General features: G+C 51.4%; 1 protein-coding gene across 1 annotated transcript; it reads right to left on the reverse strand.

Moving 5' to 3' along the window:
* Positions 1-633: 633 nt before the first annotated feature.
* On the reverse strand, positions 634-26,520 carry LOC106631687 (zinc finger protein 512-like). The gene is given in 15 exon segments (XM_055714545.1): positions 634-2,462; positions 2,464-2,754; positions 3,222-3,320; positions 3,798-3,860; positions 5,174-5,275; positions 5,940-6,134; positions 6,767-6,934; positions 10,058-10,156; positions 11,602-11,688; positions 12,068-12,192; positions 14,086-14,169; positions 18,958-19,047; positions 21,035-21,243; positions 22,572-22,630; positions 26,478-26,520. Coding segments are annotated over 15 exon segments (1,734 nt in total). The 5' UTR covers positions 26,505-26,520; the 3' UTR covers positions 634-2,426.
* Between the last annotated feature and the right edge of the window lie 62 nt (positions 26,521-26,582).

A 26,582-nucleotide genomic window follows, 5' to 3' on the forward strand; every position in this document is an offset into this window, starting at 1 on the left:
CAATTAAAATACCTCCCTTGAGGCTAAATTCTCCCACACCCTCAGCGCAATAGAGCCCAGCTGCAGTCACACTGGGTAGCCTGCCTTTTTCCATCTACAGCAGGATGCAGGTGCTCCTGAAAAGATGACACTCCTCACAAGTAGTGAACTGCACTGGTGCAGCAGCGCCAGCACCTCTTAACCAGCTTGAGCCAAACCAGCTGACAATCTGCTGTAACACTGATGGAGCATGAATGTACTGCTGGATAATGGGGGTTTTCCCACATGCCATGTTTGTGTGGGGGAAGATGCTGTTGATGCATCTCTATAAAAGCCAGGTGGTCATGAATTATCCATGTCTAGAAAGCAAGTCTGGCTAGTAACTCCTAAATGACAGTAAACAGGACTCTAGGCTGAAATCACTAAGAAAAACCTCCTATACGTCTTGGGTTTATCATGTGGTCCATCTCTTGGGTGGGAAGGTAGGAAATGTGGTCAAAGTACAGCTGCGCCGAGTGGGGTACTGAGGAGAAATGGTGCAGAGAACTGAGCAGCACCAGAGCATGGGGAACAACCAAGTGGGCAGGGTGGGGTGTGTTGCGCAAGCAGGGATAGTACCAAGAACACTACACACCAAAAAGACAAGAAACCGCATTCTCGCACTGGTGACATTTTATTTTGTCGTCTTCTGGTCTTGCCCGTCTTACTGTAAACCTTACACACCTTGCACAGAAGTCCACATATTTATAGTTCCAGCACAGCACCGCAGCCACAGTGACAGCTGGTTCCAAAGGACAGCGTAACTGTCGCATGTCAATCACAATGGAGTACTGCACGCTGCCTTGCTGCCATACAGGTGTTATTCCCCACGAGAGACAGACCATGCTCAGCTGGGGTCTGCATTGCTTCTTACCTGGCAGAGGTGGTTCTGGAGAACACCCTGCCCACACGGCACTTCCCACTGTCGGGGCCAACATGGTTATTCTGGTGGTAACACACATGTATAAACCTGCCTGTTCACCAGGAACTGTGGTGGCTTCCCTGTGCATTTAAGCATCAACAGCGTTGATAGACAGTGAAAATTCACAGGGAGGCAACACACAGCCAACTACCTAGTTTCTTGCCTGCAAAACTGCAAGGAAAGGTCAAATTTTGCAACTTCCTGGTACAGTGGGTTTTTGGACAACAGAAATTCTGGAGAACCCATTCTTTGAAAAACAGAGTAGTACTGCCTGTGCTGCAGCTTCCTACTAGCTTCTATGACATCTGCTGCAGTTATGGAGCACAGGAGGATATCCCCTACGATGCAGAGGTCATACCTGTGACTTAAAAGAACGAACCCTCTTCCTTTACCCTCTTCCACACAGGGAAGCCACTGCTATCCAACCTCATTCACACCGAGGAAGCAATATTTAAAAGAAACAGGTGATAGAAGACAACAAAGGTGGCGTGGCGCCTACAGTGCAAGAAAAAAAGGACACTATGGGAACACGGCATGACAGGGAACGACACACTGGCAAGGCAGTTCAATGAAACCTGGGTTTCAGCACCAGCAAGACTGCTACTGCAGATATGAGCCATCTTGCAGTACGTTTTGTTTCCCAGGTGAGTCTGAAAGAAGCAGTCTTCAGAGGGCCCATGAAGACCGTCTTATTACATTAGTTACTGGGGGTCTCTGAAGGGCCAGTGAATCTTCAAAAGGTTGGAGAGTATTTATTCCTCATCGAACTGGAAGACCCCTGACATACATTCAACGCCCAGTGCTACAGAAGACAGATGCCAGGGGAATATTGGTTTCCTGACGAGGGTAACTACTTCCAAGCAGACCAGAGCTCACGTGCTGCTGTCTGGTGCTGAGCCTAAACACCAGCGACGGAAGGAGAGAAGGTGCCTTGCGCAACAGACTGGAGCACACGCTAGGAAGGCCTTTGCTCTTCGGGGGCAGCCTTGCTGACAGCAGCCAGGACACTGCCAGGGCAAGCTAAAGCCTTTCTGTTCTGCACAGCACTGCTTCGTTTGTGTATGTACTGTGCAAGAAAGGGTTCCCCGCTTACTGAGACCTAAACGGTGCGCTAGCCAGTCCCTTACAGGGAGAACTGCTAGAAAAGAACCCTCATCTCACCCATCAGAGGAAGACGACAAAACAGACAGCTGCTGTACTGGAAACCACTAAACAAGCAACTAATGCGAGCCAAACTGAGACTGTAACCAGAGCAGGAACTACACCGGCTGCCCTGCTAGTGCCACCGTCCAAGGGAACTGCACCAGGAGAGGCAGCCTCCCTACCGCAGCTTTGGTTTGAAGTCTCCCACAACTGACCAGAGGCAACAGTTTCAGAATCAAGGTCACTGAGCAGAACGGAGTCACAGTCCCAAAGACATTCAGTTGCTCATATTAGCGCTGTGGGTTATGAGCGTGACACAAGTGGGGCTTCTCACTGAGAAGCTTTAGGATTGCTCCTGCTCTTCTTCTAGGGCTTTACTTCCGGCCTCGCTTGCGGCTGGTTTTTGGAAATTTGGCTCTCCGTGAAACTTGTGGCTGCCCCTCCTCACTGCTCACGCTCTCATTGTCCACCCGCCGGGGACGACCTCTCTTACTTCTCGTTTTTTCAACTCCAGCAACGGGGAGCTTCTTAGCAGCCAGGGTCCCAGTACTCTTCTTTTTGCCCCGGGTCAAAGGACGTTTCTTCCGTTGCTTCCTCTGCTCTTCTCTCTGGCGGATTTTCATTAGCTTCTCAAAGCTTTTGGTGGTAGTTGTGTTCACATCAAACCAGTCCTGGAGGGTTCAGAAGGCAACAGGTTGGTACCCATGGCGAACATACCGTATAAAGCCTATCAGAGCTTATAACAAAAGCTGCCTCCTGGGACAAGGGCTTCCTGAAACCTGAGATCTGGAAAGGCAGCTGCCTAACAAAGATCTGCTTCCCGATGTTCCTCCTCAGGTGTTGCCCTGTCTCAGAGGATTCAGGCTTGATTTGGCAACTGCCTGGCTAAAGGCATGGAAAAGGCTGAAGAGCTGAACCGAGCAGCAGCAGCTTGGGACAAGACACGCGAAGCAACACGCCTGTTCCCCAGACCAATGCGTGTTTAAGCAAACCAAAGGCCCCGCCAGCCTAGGACCCTGTCCCTAGCAGTCAGCAAGGAAAAAATAAAACAGGGCAAGCATCCAGCATTTCCTTCCCAAGACACCCTCCCCCCCTCCGACAGCCTGGGGTCGGAAGACTTCCATTCTGCCTGTCTTACCTCAGCATGCACAGAGTTGATGTGATACTTGACCCCACTCTCTGAAACGAACTCCTTCTCACACAGGAGACACTTGTATTTACCAGCCACAAAGTCTCCCTGGCACCAAAACAAAAAAATCCATCACCACTTGCTGCCAAGAAGGCTGACGCGCCTATATATTGTATTTGACTCTTGCTCAGATACAACCCAGTAGTAAGAAACTCTTGCTCGTACCAGACAATGCTTTAGCTACAGGAGCGCTGACCTTATGCGCCGGCTATGCCCACAAAGCGTACGACTGCTCTGTGAGATGTTACAAGGTCTCTGGCACCGTACCTGGAAAAAATGCTCTTGTAGCTGTGAATCTACAGCTAGGACTGCGGTTTCACTAAAAGGCAGCCCATTAAGATGCCTCCTCCTTGCCTCAAGCAGTGCTTGCAATGGCAACCCCGTTAGCACACAGCAAAGCCCTCAAACTGTGAGGAACTCGGATCAGCAGATGGCTGGGCAACAGCTTCAACAAGGAGACAGCTGAAGCACAGGGATAGTCCGGCTATCGGTATAACAGACAGTGAGGACAGGAAGGCTACCAACCAAGGTGCACGTGCCGAGGTGAGATTTGAGTCCCGAGACACTGCCGTATACAGACTCACAACCCTGAAACAGTAAAAAAAGGGCACGTCAGCAAAACTCAAGTTAAGAAATCACTTCTTCCCACACAACAAAGTCTTGTTCTCCAGAAGACAATTCCAAAAGGGATAAGAGAGGCAGGGGGAGGGAGACACCGAGTCCTACAAAGCCAGGATGTTTCTGCTAAAAGGACCATCAAAAGAGACATAAGCTTTCAGCAAGTGAAGTGTTTCTGAGCGCATTTCGACATCTCCAAGAGACTCCTGTCACAGTTACTTTCGCCCTCTGTTAAAGCCTGAGTGCAACGACAGAGTTTGCATTCTGCCTAAAGTGCAGCAGAGATTAATTTCAGGCAGAGCACAGGGGCAAGAACAAGACGCTTCAACCTCTCCTGCCCTGCTCACGTCCCTGGGGGCACTGCATCCGCATCAGCGGTCTCAGCTAAAGGGCAGCTTTGCAGGCCTGCCCCGCGTGGAGCGTTGGGCATCACCCTCGGGATACTCGGTCCCATGCAGCCGACATCCCAGGCACTGAAACAGGAGGGAGGTGCAAGACATGCTTCTGCGTTACCCGCCGGTGAAACAGGACAGCTGCTTTCTGGAGACAGCTCCATACACAGCACCATGTTGCAATTCTTACACTTGGAAATGACACAAGGCTGAAAATTGGGGAGAGAGTGCTGGCGATGGGGTAGGGCAGGGGGACGGCATTGTTTCTACATCCAAACCTGGATGGAAGCCGCCACTTGGCTACCTGGCAGCGGGTGTCCCCTGTATCACATCTACCACCGTCTCCACCAATGGGGACTTTTCTTCTCAGTGGATCTGACTGGTGGCTGGCGCGTGGGATTGTAAGAGACCAAGTGCACATGCATAAGCGTCCCTAGAGCAGGACAACAGCGCCATGCAAGAGTCTTCTGTAGCTCGTTTCCAGCTTTCAAAAGAAAACTTAATTGCTGTGCCAGACACAGCTCCTCTACTCTTACATTTCCATCTCTACTCCTTCCTGCTTCCGTACTTAGGTTTAGTGCACCTGCTAGGCAGGCAGGGGCCTGACATTTTGCTACTGCTCAAACCTCCAAAGGGGCCGGCTCCCAGCTGGATGGGAAAGCTGTCCAGTCTGACACCAAGTTACTGGCCCTGAAGCAGACAAACACATCCCCAGAGGCATCACCCCTCCAGCAACAGTCCAGACAGCGTCTTGGTGACACTAACCAACCGCGGAGCAGAATTTGTCGCCCACAGCGAGACAAACTGCAATGTCAGGGTTCTGGAAAGCTGTTGGCTCACACAGACCTGAGATCTGTCCCCTTGGAGGCTTCAGAAACACTTCAGGATTACCTGATTTGGGCAGTGGACTCTTCGGTACATCTTTATCTCCGTTTTCCATTTGCACAGCACGTCTTGACTAAAGGTGGGCAGTCCGGGACGAGTATATTTCAGCTGAGATAAAGAGATGGACTTGAAAGCTGGAAGCAGCGTTGGCTACGCAGAGTGCCAAGTATGGCCCTTTCTCTCCCAGGCTGTGAGACAGAGGTGCTATTTCTTGTCCTGCGCTAACAGCCAATCCTTTCCTGTCTCACTGACTCTCCACAAACATAACTGAACCTGGAACACCCCCCACACCAAGGCCAGAATCCCCAGACTTTGACTACAACCATCCCTCTAACTGTACGTACCCCGCCCAAATCATGAACCACCCTTTACCCTTGGGTTTCTCCTACAGCCTAAAAGACGCTCCTGGAAACTCTGCTGCCTGAAAAACTACGAACTATCACTGCAGGGCAGCAGCGACCTGTAGCCTATGACTTGCCAGCAACATACTGCCTACAACTGCCTTCATTACTTGTGCCCACTGAAACTGACAGCGATACGCCTGGGAAGTCATTATAGCCTGCCTGGATGAAATACTTACACCACAGCAACTGCTGCTGTAGCCACACTGTCATCTAAGACCAGGGACAGCAACACCTGATCCCTCCCACAAGACAGTACTTCTTCAATACTTGCTTTCCGTGGGCCACTGAACACTGGCAACACTGGGTAGATGCCAGCGCAAGACTCATCCGATGTGAAGAAAGACTCAGACCCCAGACAGCATTTCTACCTTCCGGTCATCTGGAATCAAGTCCTGCAGAACTTTTCTCTTCGGCCACTCTCTGGCCAGCTCTTCTCCAGCTAGCTCATGGAGATAGTAGATTGCCGCCTTTGCAGATCTCCTCTGAACTCTGCCCGTGTTGTTTGGCTCACCTTTGATTTCCTTCAGGCTCTCTGTTCTTCTCTCCTCATGGAGGAAAGGGACCTGCAATGAGGGCCAAAGAAGGTGAGCCTCCTTCGGTAGTTCCCACTTCAGTTACACTAAAGACTGCCAAGAAATATTCTGCCAAATCCCTCACAAAAATGCTGCTGCGGCTGTGGTTCGCTCTCACAGGCACAGGACAGAAGTGCACCCCTCTAGCGAGACAGAACCCCAGATCTACTCAGAGGGGTCACAGCACTAAGGCTCAAGCAGACAGTTTCATGCAGCCGCTGGTCTTGAAAGGATCGCACCGTTCCCTCTAACGCCCTCATGGACAACAAGCAGAGTACTGCCTGCTCCGCTCCAGTGTTGGGTCTTCCAAGAGCAAAAGAAAAGCACCTCACAAGTTACACATGTTGGCGCCATTCTTCCATGGAGCAACAGTCAGGCTGGGGAAAGTTTACTGCTGCCACGGTGATTCACTATCAAAAACTTCATCCTAGTCACGGAACAGCAACAGCTGCTGCTAGAAGGAAAGCGTCAAGGACACAATACTCCAGAGAGACAGAAAAACACAAAGATTTGCCAGGCCTAAGTACCCACCCGACCAGCAGACAAACGCCTATGTGTGCTGCACGTCGGGATGGCTCAAGCACCACCAGGCTATCGGGATAACTATGGCCATTTGCACTTACCGGCCCATGCTTAGATCGCAGATGGTAGACAAGTCCTGCCTTTGATTTGTATGCTTTTCCACAGTGATGGCACTTCATAGCCATTTTCTCCAGCTCAGAAGCAGCCTTCCCACATTTTTTAACATGATACAGGTATCCCATTATGGTCGTGAAGCTGCCTGTGCAGCCCTGCCAATGCAGAAGAAAAAGGCATGGAAGAAAAATGCTCGCCAAGTGATCACATGCCCACTGTGCATAGGATCCACAGCTTGCTCACCGAAGTACTGGCACTTTTCCTGCCACACCAGAGACCATGAGGTAGCAAACCTTAACGTTCACCTGTTCAGACAGACAAAATCTGGGAGAAAGAATTGGCTCAGATGGGAGAAACTGTTTCTTACAGCTTCTTTGTAGGTAGTGCGCAACAAAAAATGTCAGGATGCGGACTGAAGAAGCAAGGTGTAAAATGAGGATGCACAAAACGGGAAGATTGAATTCAGATACAAATGCGGGAGGTGGGCAGAAAAAGAGGGAGCTTTTACACTTGCTTGGCCGGCCAGACTGTCTAGAGCAATAGCAACACTCGGGTAATGGTAAATAAAACTTTCAGCTCCTCCCAGGATACAGCTATTGCCTCCTGCTGCAGTGGAGGACAACAAAAACCCCCAATGGCTCCAGCGGATGTCACTTACTAGAGGATCTCCTGACACTGAATCCAGTGATCAACTTGACACTGAGCTTGGGAACAGAACAAATCAAACGTGCATCAGCCAGGTTTTAATATTCTTAGATGTATCCATCTAAGGGAGGCCTCCATCCCCTTCTCTAGCTGTAGCCAGTCTCAGTACTTTCAGAAACCAGAGACACGCTCACACAGTTAATTATGTGTAAAACCATCTTCCCAGCCATCACAAACAACTGAGGAAAGAGCAGAAGCACCCATTCATAAAATGTGTTTGGTGCACACGAGAAACAATGCAGTGTCCTCTCGATCCCCCTTGAAGACACCAACACATGAGATACCCAAAGAGCTCCAGCTGACCCCGCTTGAGCACAGGGGTTGAACTAGGTGACCTCAGCCGGTTCCCTTGCAGCCTTAACGATCACGTAATGCTGTCAGCAGTTTATAATACTGTTGCAAGTTAACACGGTTCTCCTTTAACTTCTTCCTCCCTGACGCATTCCACTGAATGCATTTATAAAGTCATACCTTTGCTGAACCTACATTTACAGGCAAGCAGACAAGGCAGCAGAACAGAGCTCCAGGTCTTTGAGGACCCCTTCCACAGAGTGCAAGAGCTCTCGATCGCCAGGTGTAAGGTGCCTGGTTGTGTAGGGTTAGGGTCAGGAAAGCAAAGATGTGGCCAGAGCTGAGCTTGGCAAAGGACACAAAAAAGAAGAAGGGCTACTCTAGGTATGTCAGCCAGAACACAAAGGTCAAAGAAAGCGTAACCCTGCGATGAACATGACCGGCAAACTGGCAACAACAGACAAGAAGGCGGAGGTACTCAGCAAGTTTTCTCTCAGTCTTCACTCCTGCCGCACCTCTCGAGCGGATGGACCTCAAGGTGAGGACTGGCGCAGCAAAGTCCCTGCCGCTGGAAGAGAAGATCAGGTCTGAGGCCACCTGAGGCACCTCGGCGTACCTAAGTCTACGGGACCTGATGAGACGTAGCCCAGAGTCCTGAGGGAACTGGCTGATGTAGTTGCCAAGCTGCTCTCCCCGACACCGGAAAAGGCATGGCAGTCAGGTGAAGTCCCTGGTGAGTGGAGAAGGGCAAAACCCCCATTTTTAAAAAGGGTAGAAAGGAGGACCCTGGCAACTACCGACCTGTCGGCCTCACCTCTGTGCCTGGCAAGATCACGGAACTGATCCTCCTAGAAGCTATGTTAAGGCACATGGAGGACAGGGAGGTGATTCCAGACAGCCAGCACGGCTTCACCAAAGGGCAGTCCTGCCTGACCAACCTAGTGGCCTTCTGTGATGGAGTGACCACACCAGTGGACAAAGGAAGAGCTATGGATATTACCTCTGTGGAGTTCCGTAAGGCCTCTGACACGGTCCCCCACAACATCCTTCTCTCTAGATTGGAGAGATACGGACTTGGTGGACTACTCGGTGGGTAAGAAACTGGCTGGAATCTCACATCCAGAGAGCAGTGGTCAACAGCTCAGTGCCTGGGCGGAGATCAGTGACGAGCGGAGTCCCTCAGGGGTCCGCACTGGGTTCGCTACTGTTTAATGTCTTTGTCAGCGACACAGACAGTGGGATCGAGTGCACCCTCAGCAAGTTTTCAGACGACACCAAGCTGAGTGGCGCGGCTGACATGCCTGAGGGATGGGATGCCATTCAGAGGGACCTGGACAAGCTCAAGAAGTGGGCCCTTGCGAACCTCATGAGGTTCAACAAGGCCAAGACCAAGGTCCTGCGCCTGGGTTGGGGCAACCCACAGTATCAGTACAGGCTGGGGGATGAAGGGATTGAGAGCAGCCCTGCCGAGCCGGACTTGGGGGTACTGGTGGATGAAAAACCGGACACGAGCTGGCAGTGTGTGCTTGCAGACCAGAAAGCCAAGCGTATCCTGGATGCCATCAAAAGAAGGGTGGTCAGCAGGTCGAGGGAGGGGATTCTGTCCCTCTACTCCACTCTGGCGAGACCCCACCTGGCGTGCTGCGTCCAGCTCTGGAGTCCTCAGTATAGGAAAGGCATGGACTTGGTGCAGCGGGTCCACAGGAGGTCCATGAAAAATGATCAGAGGGCTGGAACACCTCTCCTAGGAGGGAAGGCTGAGAGAGTTGGGGCTGTTTCACCTGGAGAAGGGAAGGCCCCGGGGAGACCTTACTGCGGCCTCTCCATACTGAAAGGGGGCTTACAAGAAAGATGGGGACAGACTTTTCTGTAGAGGCTGTAGCGATAGGACAAGGGGTAACAGCTTTGAACTCAGAGGGTGCCCTCTGACTAGACTGAAGGGAAAAAATAATTTTACAAGGCCGGTGAAGCACTGGCGGAAGTTTCCCAAAGACCTGGTAGGTGTGCCATCCCTGGAAACATTCAAGGCCAGGTTGGACAGGGCTCTGAGCAACGTGGTCTAGCTGAAGAAGCTCACTGCAGGAGGGCTGGACTAGATGACCTTTAAAGGTCCCTTTGAACCCAAATCATTCTACAATACTCTGTCTTAAAACATACCTAGGATCTTGAAATAAATCCAGCTTTAGCCAGCCCCACAGCAGACCCAGCAGAACTCTCTTAATGTTTTATATTCATGCATCTGCCGCTGTTTAATTCAGGATACTTAGCACAATGCAGCTTACCTCCCTCGTACACTTGAGTTTTCCCATACGCTTCAAAACCTTCCGAAGGCGGTCTCGCTCAAGCTGCTCATCCAGTTCTCCTCCCTCCTTCACAACTGGCTAAAGCACAGCAGAAAGATGAAAGAAAAACATAGGGTGCTCAGCATTTACAGCTCTTCTCACAGGGAATTCACTAGTCAACACACAACTGAAGGAAAGCTTCCAAAACAATTACATCTCTGCCACTTAAGATTTTACAAAAGTGTATCTAATACAATGATCACGGTCTGTCTATATCCCAGAACAACCGAATTACCTTTAAAGGGAGTAAACTGCCTGAAAACCACTTTGCAGATAAGCATTCTAACATTTAGATAGCTATCTAGGAACAAAACCTTGCTAAGAAATGGTCCCAAGCCACAGCTGCTGGGAAGGACAAAGGTATGTATTTCCATAATTACTTTGGTCCTCTTCTGCCTGTGGGAAGTACTTACTCATCTCTGTCACGCACCTTTAACATTTCCTGGGCCTGCCATTTCCACTTAGCCCAACTAAAGCTAAGCCGACTAACTACCTGTAACGGTTATTCACCTGTGCGAAACTATAGCTCAAGTTCTTGTCTGTTCTCTCTCCAATGGTTACTGTTTATTATTTCCTACACTACCTAATAATAATATTACACTTGGACTGAAGAGAAAGTTAGAACGGAGTGACAGACCTATTCCTCAGGGTCAGAGCGTGATCCCTGGCCTATTACGTTTACTAATACAGCTGTAGGTTCAGAAACCACAGTACTGAGAACCACGTAAAAAAGAACAGTAACCAATTATCTAACCCAGGGGTCCTCAAACTACAGCCTGTGGGTCGGATACGCCCCCCCAGGGTCCTCAATCCAGCCCCCGGTATTTACAGAACTCCCCCGCCCGGGGTTGGGGGGGGAAACCAAGCAGCCGCAGATGGCTTCCTGCCACTTCATCCACGCGCCGGCCCCCTGGTTAAAAAGTTTGAGGACCCCTGATCTAAACCCTACCCAAACTTCCCAGTGACCTTTTCAAAAGTTCTAATTCTTCACAACTGCAACAGGAGACATCGCCCTCTTTAAAGTAACAGCAAAGAGGAAAAGCAGACTGTAGCATTCCTATCTTTACAGTAAACACAGACAAGAACTAAACTGCTGTTTCTGCTTTTTTACCTTTCAACTTGTAAAACACTGAACTCTAGTCTGCTCTGAATGTAGAAAAACGGCTTTCTAGCACAGGACTGAAACTCGCAGCCTAATGAGCAATCATTTTTTTTCTCATTGAGAATGCCGTTTACCTGTGACCGTATAACCAGCCTAAACAGAAATTCACCCCCTCTTTCTAAGATGCAGGACGGCTACCATCTCTCCTAACACTCTACTGTTTTTTCAGATGTTAAATCTCACAGGAAAAATAACAGGCAGAGAAGACTGGAGCAGCTACATCACAGGAAAAAGCCACCATGCTCTGATACTGTGTGTGCCGGGGAAGGAACCCAAAACTCTCTTGCCTGCAGGGTTTTTAGATGCACAGCAGTCATGTTACCTGATTGTTATGGTCTGCCATGACATGGTATTTCATCCCTCCTAAAGACTTCAGCTGCTTCCCACAGTGATGACATGTGAACATTTCCTAGAAACAAACAAGGACACGGTGCGTGCAACTGTAAGCTAACCAAAGCAGTGGGAGACGCTTTGGGGGAAAGGAGCAGGAGAGCAGAGCAGAACATTTTGTTTGTGCCTGGTAACTGCCCATCAAGAACAGAAGAGATTTTAGGGAGCCTAACATTCAGGGGAACAATAAAATAGCTACACCTTTGTTCACTACCCCAAACCGCCAGCAAAAGGCTAAGCCAGAAGCACCAAGCGCAGCCTCTTACATGTGTACAAAGGACTCTCGCTTAGAGACGTGATGATGAGAGGAAACCGGTTCTAAATGCAACACAAAACAGCGTGCAGGCAGCAAGCTGAAGAGGATTAAAGAACACGTTGCTCATCTCTCCTGTTCCTACCTGCCTGCAATTTACCATATGTTTCTTCAGTCCTTCTACAGTCTTCCTCACCACAGCCCGGCATGTTGGGCAGGTAACTCGGCCTTTGTCCTGAATTTCCAAAGACCACCGCTCTTCCATACTACCTGCCAAAACAAAAGGTTTGCAACAGAACTGCAAACACAGCATCTTTTTTTTCCCCTTCCACTTGCACAATGAATCCTGGAAGGAAACAGGTCACACGCTACCAAACTCGTGTCCAGCGACACTTCAATAGCTTTAGCTCATTTGCAGCTTCCAGTGTGTCATGGGATGAGGCACACGTCACTCCTTTTGGGAGATCGTTCAATAAAAACTCTTTAATCCTACCATCTCCTTGCAAGGAGTGTTCTTCCACTTGTGCAGCAGAGATTTTTCATCCATTCACTTGTATTTTACACAATTACTTCAGCGTGCAGAGTAAACTCTCCTTCTGGCAAAAGGGTTTCCACAGTAGAAGCAGCCACAGGTGTGACCAAACAGTTTCAGACAAAGTCCACGGTTCGCTTCTACTAACCAAATCTTTAGCACGCCACTTACGTTAGCCAGCCACCTTGGCACCAAAAGTGAACAGAGCTACACCACCGGGCCAAGATCCTCAAGAAACAGCCAGGGAAAAGTACCCTGTGTGGCACAGTCTTCAGTTCCTGGCCTGTTTGTGAAGGGCCATACGCCACAAGGGTTATAAATTACTGAAAGGGGTTCTGGGAAGAAAGTGGCTTAGCAGCCATCTGCCCAAAGTCTTATCATCAAAAGATCTAAAGGCTTTCCCCTTGGCCCAGTAGTATCAGGGAGGGGCTGCCCCTCCCCAGGTGGCTGCGGGAGAAGCCTGTGAATCAGACAGCACTGGGCAGAAAACTGGGCTATTTCACGAGTGCTGTGAGCAACACATCCCACGTCATTCCACCTGCTGAGCCAAGGCTAACGCTGTTCTCCTAGCACGGACTGCTTGAGTCTCTGCCTGCCAGGTTACCACAAGAGGTGACTTGGCAGCAAGAGCGACGGAGTTTTTCCTGCAAACATACTCTGCTGAGTAAAAAAGTATACATATTTTTGCAAGCTGTAGAGTTGAAACTATTTCAACGGGCTTTTGCTCTCTTGAGAAAGCAATTCCCCCTTCACCGTCCCACTGTGCAGGGGTAAAACCACCTGGAACTACACTATTAGGCAGTATGCAGTCCCTCCAGTCTTGCTCTGCAGTACTGACACAGCGCCAGAAGGACAGCAGCCAGTTCTTCCTTGTCAACAGTACAGTGAACAACAAGATGGAAACACCCGAAGCGCAGCTGTTGCTCAGATTCAAATCCTAGAAAGAATCACGTTTATCTTTCGGATGCCTCGAGGTTTAACCCCAGCCGGCGACAAAGTACCACCAAGCCACTCGCTTCCGCCCCGGCCCCACCCAGGGCTGGGGAGGGGAATCGGGAAAAGGGTAAACCTCAAGGGCTGAGATAAGAACAAGTCAGTAACTGAAAGAAATTAGAATAAAAACTAGAATAAGCATAACAACTACTGGAAGGAAAAAGAGGGAGAAGCGGAGAGGAGTAAAATCCAAAGGGAGGGAAGTAAGAAATAGCTCTCAACAACCCCCAAACAAGCGATGCTCACCACCCGCTGACGAATGCCCAGCCAGCCCCCGAGCAGCACTGAGCAGGCCCCGGCCAACTCCCCCCAGTTTATGTACCGAGCACGACATTCTGCGGTGTGGAATATCCCGTTGGCTAGTGCGGGCCAGCTGTCCTGGCCGTGTCCCTTCCCAATTCCTTGTGCCCCTCCAGCCCTCTGGCTGGCAGGGCCCGAGGAACTGAAAAGGCCTTGACTTTGGGATAAACACTACCCAGCAACCACTGAAAACATCAGTGCGTTATCAACATTGCTCTCTCACCAAAGCCAAAACACAGCGCTGTACTGGCTCCTAAGAGGGTAAGTGACTCCATCCCAGCTGAAACCAGGACACGCTGCTTCATTAACAGTTCTGAGCAACTGCTGCTGCTTCTTACCTGGGCCATAGGTTTCTGGTTCTTTCTGAACACAGGGGCCTTTCACTCTGGAGTTCTGTTGCGTTCCAGCTTGCTGTTTTTTTCCTGTTAGAACACAAACAAGAAAGACCGGAAGACTTAATTTCGCGAGCCTTGTTACAAAAAAGCAGAGTCTTTTTGCTAGGATGCTGCTACTCAGCCTGCTGTCTCAAAGCTACTCATTCAGAAATGTTCAATGGTTTTTTTGGTGGTTTTTTTTCCTTTGAAGGAACGTCAAGATTATGTTCCCTACTCCCTCTCAAAATCCATAGCTACTTACAGCTGCAGGCATTAGCCCCATCCAGATATCTGCTATCTGTACGGTTGTGCATACACACAGCTCAGGGGATGGGAACTCTTCACACTGAAACACCCCCTGTTCACAGTACGGCTGAGCCAATCTAACGACTTGTTGGCAACCAAATGGGACAGTCCCGTTCCTCTACTCATTCCTGTCTTCTTTAGGCTAAACAACTCTTATTGTTTCAGGATTTTCTCACGGGGTTATGTTTTTTTGCTCTCTTCTCCCTGGTCTCTTCAGCTGGTCCACACACTTCCTGAACTGCAGTGTCCACTGCTGAAGCAGCACTCCAAGTGTGACCCTGCATTAGAGCACAAGAATTACTTCACATGCCTGACAGTCTGCATCTCTGCCCAAACACCTCAGCACGACATGTGCCTTTTCAGGAACAAGTATGACGCTCTTGGTCCTTATTCAACATTTGAGCTGTTATAAATCTCAAACCCTCTTCTGAAGAACCGACACCTAGGATGTCGCTCTTTGTCTTTCAGCTGCACTAATACTTCTTCCCAACTACAGCGTCTTTAAGTTTACACACTATATTATATTCCATTCTGTTTTTCAGACTGCTTCTCTAACATCAAGACCGCTTTCAATTTCAGCCTTTTCTCCACCGCACTTGCCATCCCTTTCGGCTTTGTGCTGTCTACATATACTTCCAGGTCCTTGGTGACAAAAACAATGGTTAGAATCGAACCTAGGACAGACAGACTGCGAACCATCATTCTATACTTGTTTCTGTTTCACAGCAATCACAGCGATGTTATGGCTGGAAGGGACCTCCTGAGATCACCTAGTCCAACCCCTCTGTTCACGCAGGGTCAGCTAGAGCAGGCTGCCCAACAACACGTCCAGTCAAGATTTGAGTACCTCCACTGATGGAGACTCCACAACCTCTCTGGGCAACCTGTGCCAGGGTTTGACCACCCTCACAGTAAAAAAGTCTATCCTTGCCTTTGGGCAGAACTTTGTGTGTCTTCATGTGTGCCCGCTGCCTCTTGTTCTGTCAGCGAGCCCTACAGAGAAGAGTCTGGCTCCCTTCTCTTCATTCCCTCCCACCAAGCCTTGATACACACTGGTAAGATTCCCCCCGAGCCTTCTCCAGACTGAAGAGTCGCAGCTCTCTCAGCCTGTCCTCATAGGAAAGATATTCCAGTCCCTCGATCATCTTTGCAGCCCTGCACCAACCTCTCTTTTGTATCAGGTAGCCCAGAACTGGACACGGTACTCTGGTGCTGAGCAGAAAGGAAGGATCACCTCCCCTGACCTGCTGGCAACGCTCTTCCTAAGGCAGCCCAGAATGCTGTTGGCTGCCCTTGCCACAACAGCGCGTCTTGCTGGCTCAAGGCCAGCTCGCTGTCCTTCGGGACCCCGACATCCCTGTCTGCAGAGCTGGCTTCCACAAAGTTAGCCCCCAGCATATGCCGCTATGTGGGGTTATTCCTGCCCAGCTGCAGGACTTCACACTTCTCCTTGATGAACCTCAAGAGATTCCTCTCTACTTAAGTCTCCGGCCTGTCCAGGTCCCTGTGAACAGCAGTACACCCCTCTCATGTACCACCGCTCGTATCACGTGTGTACGTGCTGAGGGTGCACGCTGTCCCACTGCCCAGGTCATTAGTGAAAATCTTAAACAGCACTGGCCCCAGCACCTACCCCTGGCGTACAGTGCTAGTGATGTGCCTCCAACTCGACTTTGTGCTGCTGACCACGACCCTCTGGGCCTGGATTTTAAGCCAGTGTTCAAACCACTGGACTGTTCATCTATCTAACCTGTACTTGGCCAGTTCACCGCCGAGGATGTCGTGCGAAACAGCACCAAAAGCCTTACTAAAGCTGAGGTGAACAACATCCACGACTCTCCCCTCATCCGCCAAGCTAGTGACCTCGTTGTAGAAGCCTGTCAGGCTGACGAAGCAGGATTTGCCCTTCGTAAATCTATGCTGACTACTCCCAATCACCACCTTGTCCTTCATATGTTTGGAAATGATTTCCGGGACGATTCTCTCCATCGCCTTCCCAGGGACTGAGGTGAGATTGACCGGCCTGTAGCTCCCCAGCTCTTCCTTCTTTCTGTCCTTGAAGACAGGAGTGATATTTGCTCTCTTCCAGTCTTCAGGAACCTCTCCCAGGTGCCATGACCTTTCAAAGATAATCAAGAGTGGCCTCACAATGACATCAGCCAGCTCTCTCAGCACTCAGTACAACCCGTCAGGCCCCATGTAACTTCGAATCATACAATCACAGACTCATTTAGGTTGGAAAAGACCTGTCAGATGCATCGAGTCCAACCGTTAACCCAGCACCGCCAAGCCCACCGCTAAACCACGTCCCCAAGCGCCACATCTACAGGTCTTTCAAATCCGTCCAGCGGTGGGGACTCCACCACCTCCCTGGGCAGCCTGTTCCATACTTGACCACCCGTTCGATGAGGAAACTTTTCCCAATATCCAATCTAAACCTCCCCCAGCGCAACTTGAGGCCCTTTCCTCTTGTCCTGTCACTTGTTACCTGGGAGAAGAGACCGACCCCCGCTGGCTACAGCCTCCTCTCAGGTAGTTGTGGAGAGCAGTACGGTGTCGTGTGTGTCCCCCGCCCCCGAGTCTCCTCCTCTCCAGACTAAACACCCGCAGCCGCTCCCCATCAGACTGGTGCTCCAGACCCTTCCCCAGCCCCCTGCCCAGCTCTGGACACGCTCCGGCACCTCAGTGTCTGTCTGGGAGTGAGGGGCCCAAAACCGAGCCCAGGACGTGAGGTGCGGCCTCGCCAGTGCTGGGCGCGGCGTGACAATCACGTCCCTAGTCCTGCTGGCCACACTATTTCAGGCACAAGCCAGGATGCTCTCGGCCCCCTGGGCACGCTGCCGGCTCACAATCAGCCGGCTGTCGACCAACACCCCCAGGGCCCTTCGCGCCGGGCAGCTTCCCAGCCACTCTCCCCCAAGCCTGTAGCGCTGCGTGGGGCTGTTGTGACCCAAGGGCAGGACCCGGCACCGAGCCATGTCCAGCCTCATACCATTGGCCTCGGCCCATCGGGCCAGGTCCCTCTGCAGAGCCCTCGAGCAGATCTACGCTCCCGCCCAACCCGGCGTTGTCTGCAAACTGACTGAGGCAGCACTAGGGCCCCGCATCCAGACCACTGACAAAGATACTCAACAGGACTGGTCCCAGCACCAAGCCCCGGGGAACACCACGCGTGACTGGCCACCGGTGGGTTGTGACTCCATTCACCACCGCTCCTTGGCCTCGGCCACCCAGCCAGGTTTTACCCGGTGAACAGGACACCTGTCCAAACCATGAGCAGCCCCTTTCTCCAGGAGAATGCTGTGGGAAACCTTGTCAAAGGTCTTACTGAAGTCTAGGCAGACGACACCCACAGCCTTTCCCCATCCACTACAGCGGGTCACCTTGTCACAGACGGAGATTAGGCTAGGCTAGCCAAGCAGGACCTGCCTTTCATAAACCCACACTGACTGGGCCTGATCATCTGGTTGTCCTGCACGTGCCGCAGGATGCCACTCAAGATGATCTGCTCCATAACCTTCCCTGGCACCCGAGGTCAGACCGACCGGCCTGTAGTTCCCAGGATCCTTCTTCCGGCCCTTCTTCTAGGTAGGCATCGTATTTGCTAACTTCCAGTCAGCTGCGACCTCCCTGGTTAGCCACGATGACGGCTGGTAAATAATTAGGTATGTCCCATCTGTTTAAGCACTCTAACTTCACCCTCCTTCACCGAGTGTAAGGCTCCCTTGCTCAAGACCCTCCCTCTGGTCTCGGGCACCCGGCATTCCTGAAGGATTCCTGTAACTCATCAAGACTGAGGCACAGGAAGCCCCGAGTACCTCAGCCTTTTCAACATCATTTGTCACCAGTTCCCCTGCCCTCTTCAGCAATGCACTCATGCTTTCCCTGGCCTTCCATCTGCTGTTCACATACTTGTAGAATCCTTTCCTGTCCAGATTCAACTACAGGTTGCCCTTGGCTTCCTTAACCTCATCCTTGCAAGGTTGAACGGCAGATGTATACTTCTCCTGCGTCACCTGCTCCTGCTTTCACCACTCGTACACTTCCTCTTGCACCTCACCACTGATTATCAATCCTCTGAAGGCATGAACGACCTATGATGTCCAGCTTTCCCCCACCACCACCCCTGCCCCGGCATCTGTCTCTGCGGTAAAAGAGCATTAAAGTGGTCGGCTTTGGTTTCTCCTCAACAAACCCGTATTGCTGTTATCATCTACTCATTCATCTCCAGAGCTTTACAACTAAGTTCTCTGATTATTTAGTCCAGAATCTCTGGGGAAACTGAAATGAAGCACACTAGCCTGTACTTCCCCTGCTTCCTTTCCTCCCTCCCTTTGCTGGACTTTGAAGAGACTGAAATTACAACAATCATCTCCCACTGTAAAATCAAAACTAGCCAACTGGCTCCTGTAGCAAAACACCTAGAATCCAAAATAGAGTTGGAAGACAGCAGAGGATAGCGTTTGGGCATGGAGGAAATCTGAAGCGCCTGCAGGCTTGCAACTAGGAATTACAAGTTATTTGTATTACCCGAAATCTTCTGCTTCTTCTTGGGAGAGTCCGGAAGATCTTCGCCTTCCCCTTGCTCAGACTTCCTCTTGCCTTTCAATAGTACTTCTCCTGCTAACGAGTAAGAACAGAAATGCTTCACTTTCATCATTCACTCTGGGTAACAGCTTTGAGCCTGCTGCTGCCTCAGCTTATCCTCGTATTCAATACTCCAAAAAAAAGGGGGGGGGGTGGGGGTGGGGGTGTGTGCGGGAAAGTAGATTTTGTAAGGCACCTGGACACCAGTGAGCTAGAGACAGCCTTTGGACTCAGTAACATCTAGGTACTCCACAGCCTGCGATCCTCGGACACAGCAAATATGCAAGAAACAGTGTCACAGCATGGCCTGGGAAAATAACGCTCCTCGGGAAGCGAGCCAGAAGGTGCGAGGTTATGTCATAAAAAGCTCGTCTGCGCGCACACACAAAGTAGCACAGAGAAACAACGGCAGGTGGGGAACCCCAGGGAACATCCTGCCTCCCCTCACCCTTTCCAGGCCTACCAAAGGCTTATCTCCACGACCACAGACAAGTACAGAAGCACGACGGCAGGCAGGGGAACACAAATGATGGTCTCAAAGAAACAGACACCTTCTTCCCAGGTCTGTCCCAGGAGACCCACCAGGATGAGTCCCTGGGAACCACCCTCTGCAGCACCCTTTGGGAGCGGGAAGGGAAGGGAGCAGGGAGAGGGGCAGAGTGTGGTGTTAACACCTACGGTTAGGTGACACACGGGATGCCAGCAAAGAACAAGTCAGGGTGACACAGGACTGGGATGTTTAGGAGTGGGATCAAAGGAAGGGAAAGGGTGAGGATTAGCTGATTTGGGGAGGATCAAGTGTGGGAAAGCAGAGGTGTAAGAGGATAAAAAGGACCACTTGCTTGTACAGGTGGTTGGTCTGTACACAAGCCTGCTCATGCCTGACACCAAATCAGAGGGACCAGGGGACAGCAGTGTCTGAGCATGTGAGCCTGTCTGTAAGGAGGTCTACACCAGCGACTGGCGTGGCTCTGCAGGCCTCAGGGGCCAGTATGTCCACGTACCAGCAACTGAGTAGGCCAGGATCCAAAGGCCAGATACAGAGCAGAGCGACTGTTTAAGTCCAGCTACAGGAGAGATCCACATTGCACTTGTGCGTGCACACACAAACATACACATACCTATATACACGCACTTCTTTATAAGCACGTTTTGCATATGCTTCTCTTCTCCCACCAACACATCTTCATCCTGATCAGCCAGACAGGCAAACAGGATGGAGGCTGTTGGGGCTGTTTGTGCGAGTGCTCAGCGCGCCTCTTTGCGCTGGTCCGCGTGGCTGGCTGCGTGTACAGGTGGCAGCCCTGTGTTTGTACCTACAGCAATACGCGCTTAGCCTCCTTACTGGTTGGACCTGGGGGTGTGGGGCTGCAGCAGCCTTGGTTCTATCAAGGCGCCAGATTCGGCTCTCCCCACAACAGGATGGGATACACATCCTGACTTAGAGGCGAGAAGGAAGTACACTAAAGAAGAGCAAAGATTTGGCTCTCCGCCACACGAGAAGGTTGGAAAACAGCTGCCAGGCTGGGAAATCTGAGCATAGGACCCAAACCACTCCAAATCCAAAAACAGTCAGTGACAAAAGTGAGAAAAGAAATGAAAGCATCCTTAATAAAAAAAAAACCAAAAACCTACCACCAACCACAAAACCCATGCCTAATCCAGAATACTGCTGAATGAACCCTCTTCTACAGCTTTAGCGATGGTTGTTCTGGTTTTGAAGCTCTCAAAGCATATTCCTGATACGACTGGCAGAACCCTCATACACACCTCTTCTACAGATAAAACTAGGTTCAGTCACAAGAGTCATTGATTTCAAGAGACAAGTCACTCAAAAGGAACCGTGTAACCTCAGAGAATTTCACCTATATTTCTGCAGTGGAGGAAATCTATTTCTCCTGATGCATGAGTGGCATTACCAAGCTGGGAATCTGTGGCATGTCTTTCAGAAGTCATCTAAGCTCTCATCAAAGAACCACAGAGAAAAACAGGTTTGCATCGAGCCAAGAGCCACGAGTACCTTTATTTTCTGAAGATTTGTTAATGCTGGCTTTTACTCCTCTCGTTTCCAACCAGTAAGCAGGCCTGCGAATGGCCCGCTTGCTTCTGGACTCTGCACTTCCGTTCACTCGACCCTGTGGTGAGGCGGAAGACACGCTGCTGCCTGTCTCATCGCAGTTACTGCTCAGTCCTAGGACAGTAGTTTCCACCTCCTCAAAGTGCTTAGACCTGGAAAACAACAACTCAAAATCCTGTGTACAGGTATGCATACATACACGCACAACCACAATAACCGGACAGACAACACCCCTCGCATCTTCCCAAGTGCTCTAAAATTCATCGCGCAGTTCCCCGAATCGCCTCGATTTCCTGAACTGAAAAGTGCCACCCCAAATGTTATCTTTCAGGACGTCTGTTTAGAGAATGACATTAAAAAGCTTTTGACAGGAACAGAAAAAATAAATAAATCCATCCTGCCTCAAACCTCCAACTTCGGAAGCAGGCACAAGTTAAACCCCGTTTAAAAATACACAGTTGTCCTTCAGCAACCCGAGGAGAATATAGGACTTCTTCTGCAGCCCAGCGTTACAAAAGAGACCTCTTCCATCCCACAAAGGGCAAGATCTCCTTCAGTACCTATTCTCAGAGCCAGAGCTGACACTACACAATTAAAAGACTTAACGCTAGAAAGAATCTGAACCAGCAAGGGCTTTCAGCAATGGAGACAGCCTTACAGTAGATCCTACAAATCGCACTACATGAAGATGAATTTAGATAGACAAGCCAGCAGCCCCGATTTTTCTTCCTCAAGATCAGACGGAACTTGGCTTCGCTAGTCTCAAGTATTTCTCAACAGCCCTGAAATGCCTGGACATTTACACTACCGTAACACGACAGCAAAACCATTAGGCGTCAAAGCAACACAGAGAGTATCTATTCTCTGGGCAAATACCATTAACGGGCGAGAGGAGAGAACAGAAAACAGAAACACTTGCCAACGTATCCCAGTGCTGCCACAATTCACAAACTGAAATAAGTAGATCGCTTAACGATGACAGTGATGGGTGTCCCAGCAATACTCTCCCACGTGCCGGGTTGTGGAGTTCACACGTTTGAACGCATCCGTACTAAAATCAGTAGGTGGGAGGCGTTGATGGTACCAGGTCAGATCAGTATAGACTATGTTTAAGAAGGTACCGCAGAAGGACGGGGAGAGGAATTCTCTTAACTAAAGCCTTTCACAGTTGCAATCACGCTCCAAATACATAGATTTTGGAACACCGCTTGGTCTCAAACATAACGTATTTATCTTCCCAGTGCTAAAACCCTTTTGAAAACAATCAATGAAAGCTCATACCCCTTTGTGAAGTGTCAGAAAAGCACTTTTCCTACAAACCAATGAGCAAAGTCAGTTGAGACGCTCATCACACAAACCAAAATCATCGCAGCTCTTAAAATTCAGAATATCGTGCACAGACCAGATACGGTTTTCCAAGAGGAATCCCTCAGCTTATTTCTTGCCCTCCCACCAAACCACGCAAGAAACATTCACATACCTTTTGTTTCCCAGAGACCTCTTGACCTTCTGTTGCCTGTGATGTCCAGGCCTGCCGTCCTAACAAAGTAAGAACAATTTACATTAGTGGCATCATTTTTCTGCTTTACGCACGTTTCGCCGTTCAGTTAAACACAGTCACCTGCACTCTGAGGACGTGCATACCATCCTTTGAAAAGGAAACCACTGTTTTCTGCAACCAGGAAGCGTTTAACCTGTTCAACTCGCAGATGAATTACGACTGGCATCAAAAGAGGGATGCGCCTCGCTACGCTCCCCACACGAAAGCCCATCCTTCCCCTTGCAACGGGGCACGAGGGAGTGTTCTTTGTCTCCAATGCGTCCAGTGGTACCTGCATTCTGCCCCAGACTTGACCACGCTGTGGGAAAATCACCTTGAGGGGGGCAATTAGAGAAAATGGGGTCCTGACAGAAGCGCCATACTCCAGAAAGCTTTTTTAGGGTAAAATACAGCTGTCGCTTGCAGGATGCTTGGCATGCACGGAATCTACATCACCACAGCTCCCCAAGCAACACACCCTGCCAGCTCAGCACATGCTGATAAGAGTGACGGAGGATGGAGCAGAGACACCGCGGCCAGGCTCTATTGTGCTATCCCGCAGGAACAGCAACTTGATGGCACCACACAGTTGATAAGCTGCGTACCAGTTGTTGCATGAAGAACCCACGAGATGTCCGCGGCCAGTCAACCACTGTGGCAAAATGACTTTCTTCAGATGAAATAATCTCATCGTAATACTAACGCACACCTCCATCTCAAAGTTACCGGCCTCCAAGGAACTACTACACCTCACTGGGCACCCGATACAAGTTAGTAACCACAAAGTGTATGCCTGGAGTTGCTCAAGCTCCACCGAAATATGACGGAAAAGGGCTAGTCCTGGACTGAAATCAGTCCAGGCGGGGAGGAGGAGGGCAGGGGGGATTGCTGTCTAAACTCCTGGATTACCCGACTCCGATTCAGTGTCCACAAAGCTAGGTCAATCCGACTCACCCTAAAGTTGGTACGAATGAAGGGACTTCTAACCAAGGCAGTCAGCCTTGGGGAGGAAGAGACACACAGAACAGACAGTGCAAAGAACACCGTCACCTAAGTTACGCAGAAGGAAGCCTTCGCATGAGGGAAGTACTCGCTAGGAGAGAAAACAGGACCCGAAGGTGTTGCAGTCCACTGACACCAACAGAAAATTAGCTGAAAATAAGATAAAAGCTAATTGTGGTAGTGGGAGATCATCACCTCCAACTCAAATAGCCCCCCCCCCAAAGAGGGCAAAACCCCACCTGAGGAGCCCACGCAGTTAGTAGAGAGCTTCAGCAGTGCTATCTCCGGATGCGTACTAATTTGCATTAGAAGCGAGAAGCTTGTAACCAATCCTATGTACGATAAATGAATACGCAATACACTACGAAGTAAAACAGGTGGGCAGATGAGGGGAGAAGTTAGGGAAGACTTCATCCTAACTTCTGGCATCCGTCAACAGGCTGCACCCGTCTTCTCCCCCACGCGGACGCCAATAATAAGACAAAGTAAGAACTTGACCTTATGCATGCTAAATAACTAACTCATGCTAGCTGTTATTAGTGATTATAGTTTGGTTGTGTACGACTCCAAGCTCACTTTTGCAGACAGTCTCTATCACCAGCAATCACAAACCCCAACTGGTCACCATCTTATATTAGTAAAGAGCGTTATTCCGGAAGCTGTTAGCGTTAATCCTTTGTGGACGCTAGCAGTAACTGGCAGCGGGTAAAATATTCGTGGGCAGACCCACCAAGGGGTCCCACCTGCTGTTGCTGGCGTGTTCCCCTGAGCAAGTCACTCAAAATCACCCTCCGATCCAGTGGGACTCTTTGCTGAAGGGTCCCTGTAGCGGGATGCTGACGGACTGGTCAGGCACAAGGGTCTCAGCTTTCCTGGGGTGCTGACCTAACACTAGGGGTCGAGAAAAATCTTCCCCCATACCCCCACGCTTCACGTGACACACACGATGACAAATGGTTTAGATCTCAACTGACTAGCTTTTACACGGCACTTGTTTACATGGCACAAAAATCAATGCCCAGCAGAAGTATATGAAATGCCAAAGACGTAACCTGGGAACAGAGAGTATTTTGCCACATACAGGAACTGGCTAAGAAACTTCGGGGGGAGGCGGGTCAGCAGGGAGAACATGGCTAAACTACCCATCGTCTTTACAGAAAAATGTAATGCACATTATCAACTGGACCATGCCATGAAGTTAGTTGTTAGAAAGAAACGCTACATGTTTTCTGGGGAAAACAGCACACGGGGATATGACAGAATCGGAAGAAATCGTAGAACTGCGATGACTCGTCAGGAGGAGATGCTGACAAACTGCGGGTGCTGCAGCAGAACTAGGGAATGGGCAGCTTCCAGGCAAATGAAACTCACCACTAAAAAAACAAAGGCACTGGGAAAAATGTAACTTTGATCTGTCTTTTATGCTCTCGCCATCTCATCTGTACACAGGAACAAGTAGCAGTTCACTCTTCCCAGGACCACAGTCAGTGAGAGACAGCCCAGCCAACAGGTAAGAAACTCAGCAGACGGCAGCGACATCAACTAGATGAATCCTTAAACCGTGACTACAGAGCGTCAGAGGGTCCTTGGGTCTCCAGCCCCAGAGTCTCTGCTCACGGGAGGAGCAGGAGAGAACGCCACAACTGCTCAATCAATGACTTCACGGTCCTACTTGGTCTTCTCTGGAAGGAAAGGCAATGGGATCTTTGCGCCTGTATTACTTCGAGGCAGTTTATGCGCAGCCAAGAGCGGCGGCTGGGAAACCCCTACATCGGAACCATGGAGAAACCTCGCTGAGGAGCAGCTACAGTAACAGACCAGGCCTGCGAAGCTGTAATGAGAAAACCGAGCAGACGGGCAGGCGCAGCCCGCTGCCGTGAGCCGGCCTCCCCTGCCACCTGCGGGACCCGGGTGGCTGACAGACACGGCACATGTTTTAAGGTGCTTTTGTGGGGATTTTTCTTTCTAGGAGTAAAAGACTTTGCATAAAAGCGGAGACCTGTCGGACACGTTTCGCTCCCGGTTAAGGAGAGGCAATCAAAAAGGGAGAGCAGGGATGAGCCGCCGAGGCGCCCTCTCCGGGAAGCTGACAGCCGCAATCCCGAAGGGGCCTCCAGAGACAGCGCCGCCGAGGCCCGCGGGGTTCCCACCCGCACGGCGCGCTGCCCACGCAGCACGCAGAGGCCCGACGCGCACGGGCGGCGGCGCGGCCAAGCGCCCCGCCGCGGCGGGAGGAGGCAGGCAGGCGCTCGGCGAGCGGCCGCTGCTGCGGCCCGAGCGCGGGCGGCGGCTGGAGACGGGCTGCCCCGCCGCAGCGACCGCGGGAGGCGGCGCCGAGCCCCGCACGGCGGCTCCGGCCGAGGCCGGGAGGCCGCCGCGGCTGCCGAGCCCGGCCCCGGCGGCGGCGTCGACGGCAGCCCCCGGTGCTCCGCGCTGCCGCGCCTGTCCCGACCCCGCGGGACACGGGAACGGCTTCGCGCCCTTCGCGGGGCTCCCGGCCCGCGGCCCCACGCGCTGCCGCCTCCCGCGACGGAGACCGTGCGGGCAGCACGTGCGGCTGCCGCCCCGCTCCGGACCCGCCCCCCGGCTTCAGCCTCGGCGGGCGGCTCTCCGGGCGGAAAGCGGGCCTGAACGCCGCCGCCGGCTCTCCGGGCAGCCCGCAGCGAGCCCCGCTCGCCGCCCGGCCACGGGACGGGGCGCGGCCCGCGGGCGGCAGCGGCGCAGACCGGGGCCGCTCGGCTACTCGGGGCCGCGCCGAGCCCACTCTGCGCCCGAGCCCAGCGAGACCCTCGGGGCGAAGCGCCAGTCCCGCCGGCGGCGGCCAGCAGCACCCCGGGCACTCACCGGGCCGCCGCCGCCGCCGCTCCGCATGGTGCCGCCGTCGCCGCCACGTCAGCACGCGCCCCGCACGGCCGCGGGGTCCCGCCCTCCCGCTTCCGGCCGCCTCCT

Source organism: Falco cherrug, chromosome 6 (genome assembly GCF_023634085.1).
Source record: "Falco cherrug isolate bFalChe1 chromosome 6, bFalChe1.pri, whole genome shotgun sequence".
Taxonomy (NCBI): domain Eukaryota; kingdom Metazoa; phylum Chordata; class Aves; order Falconiformes; family Falconidae; genus Falco; species Falco cherrug.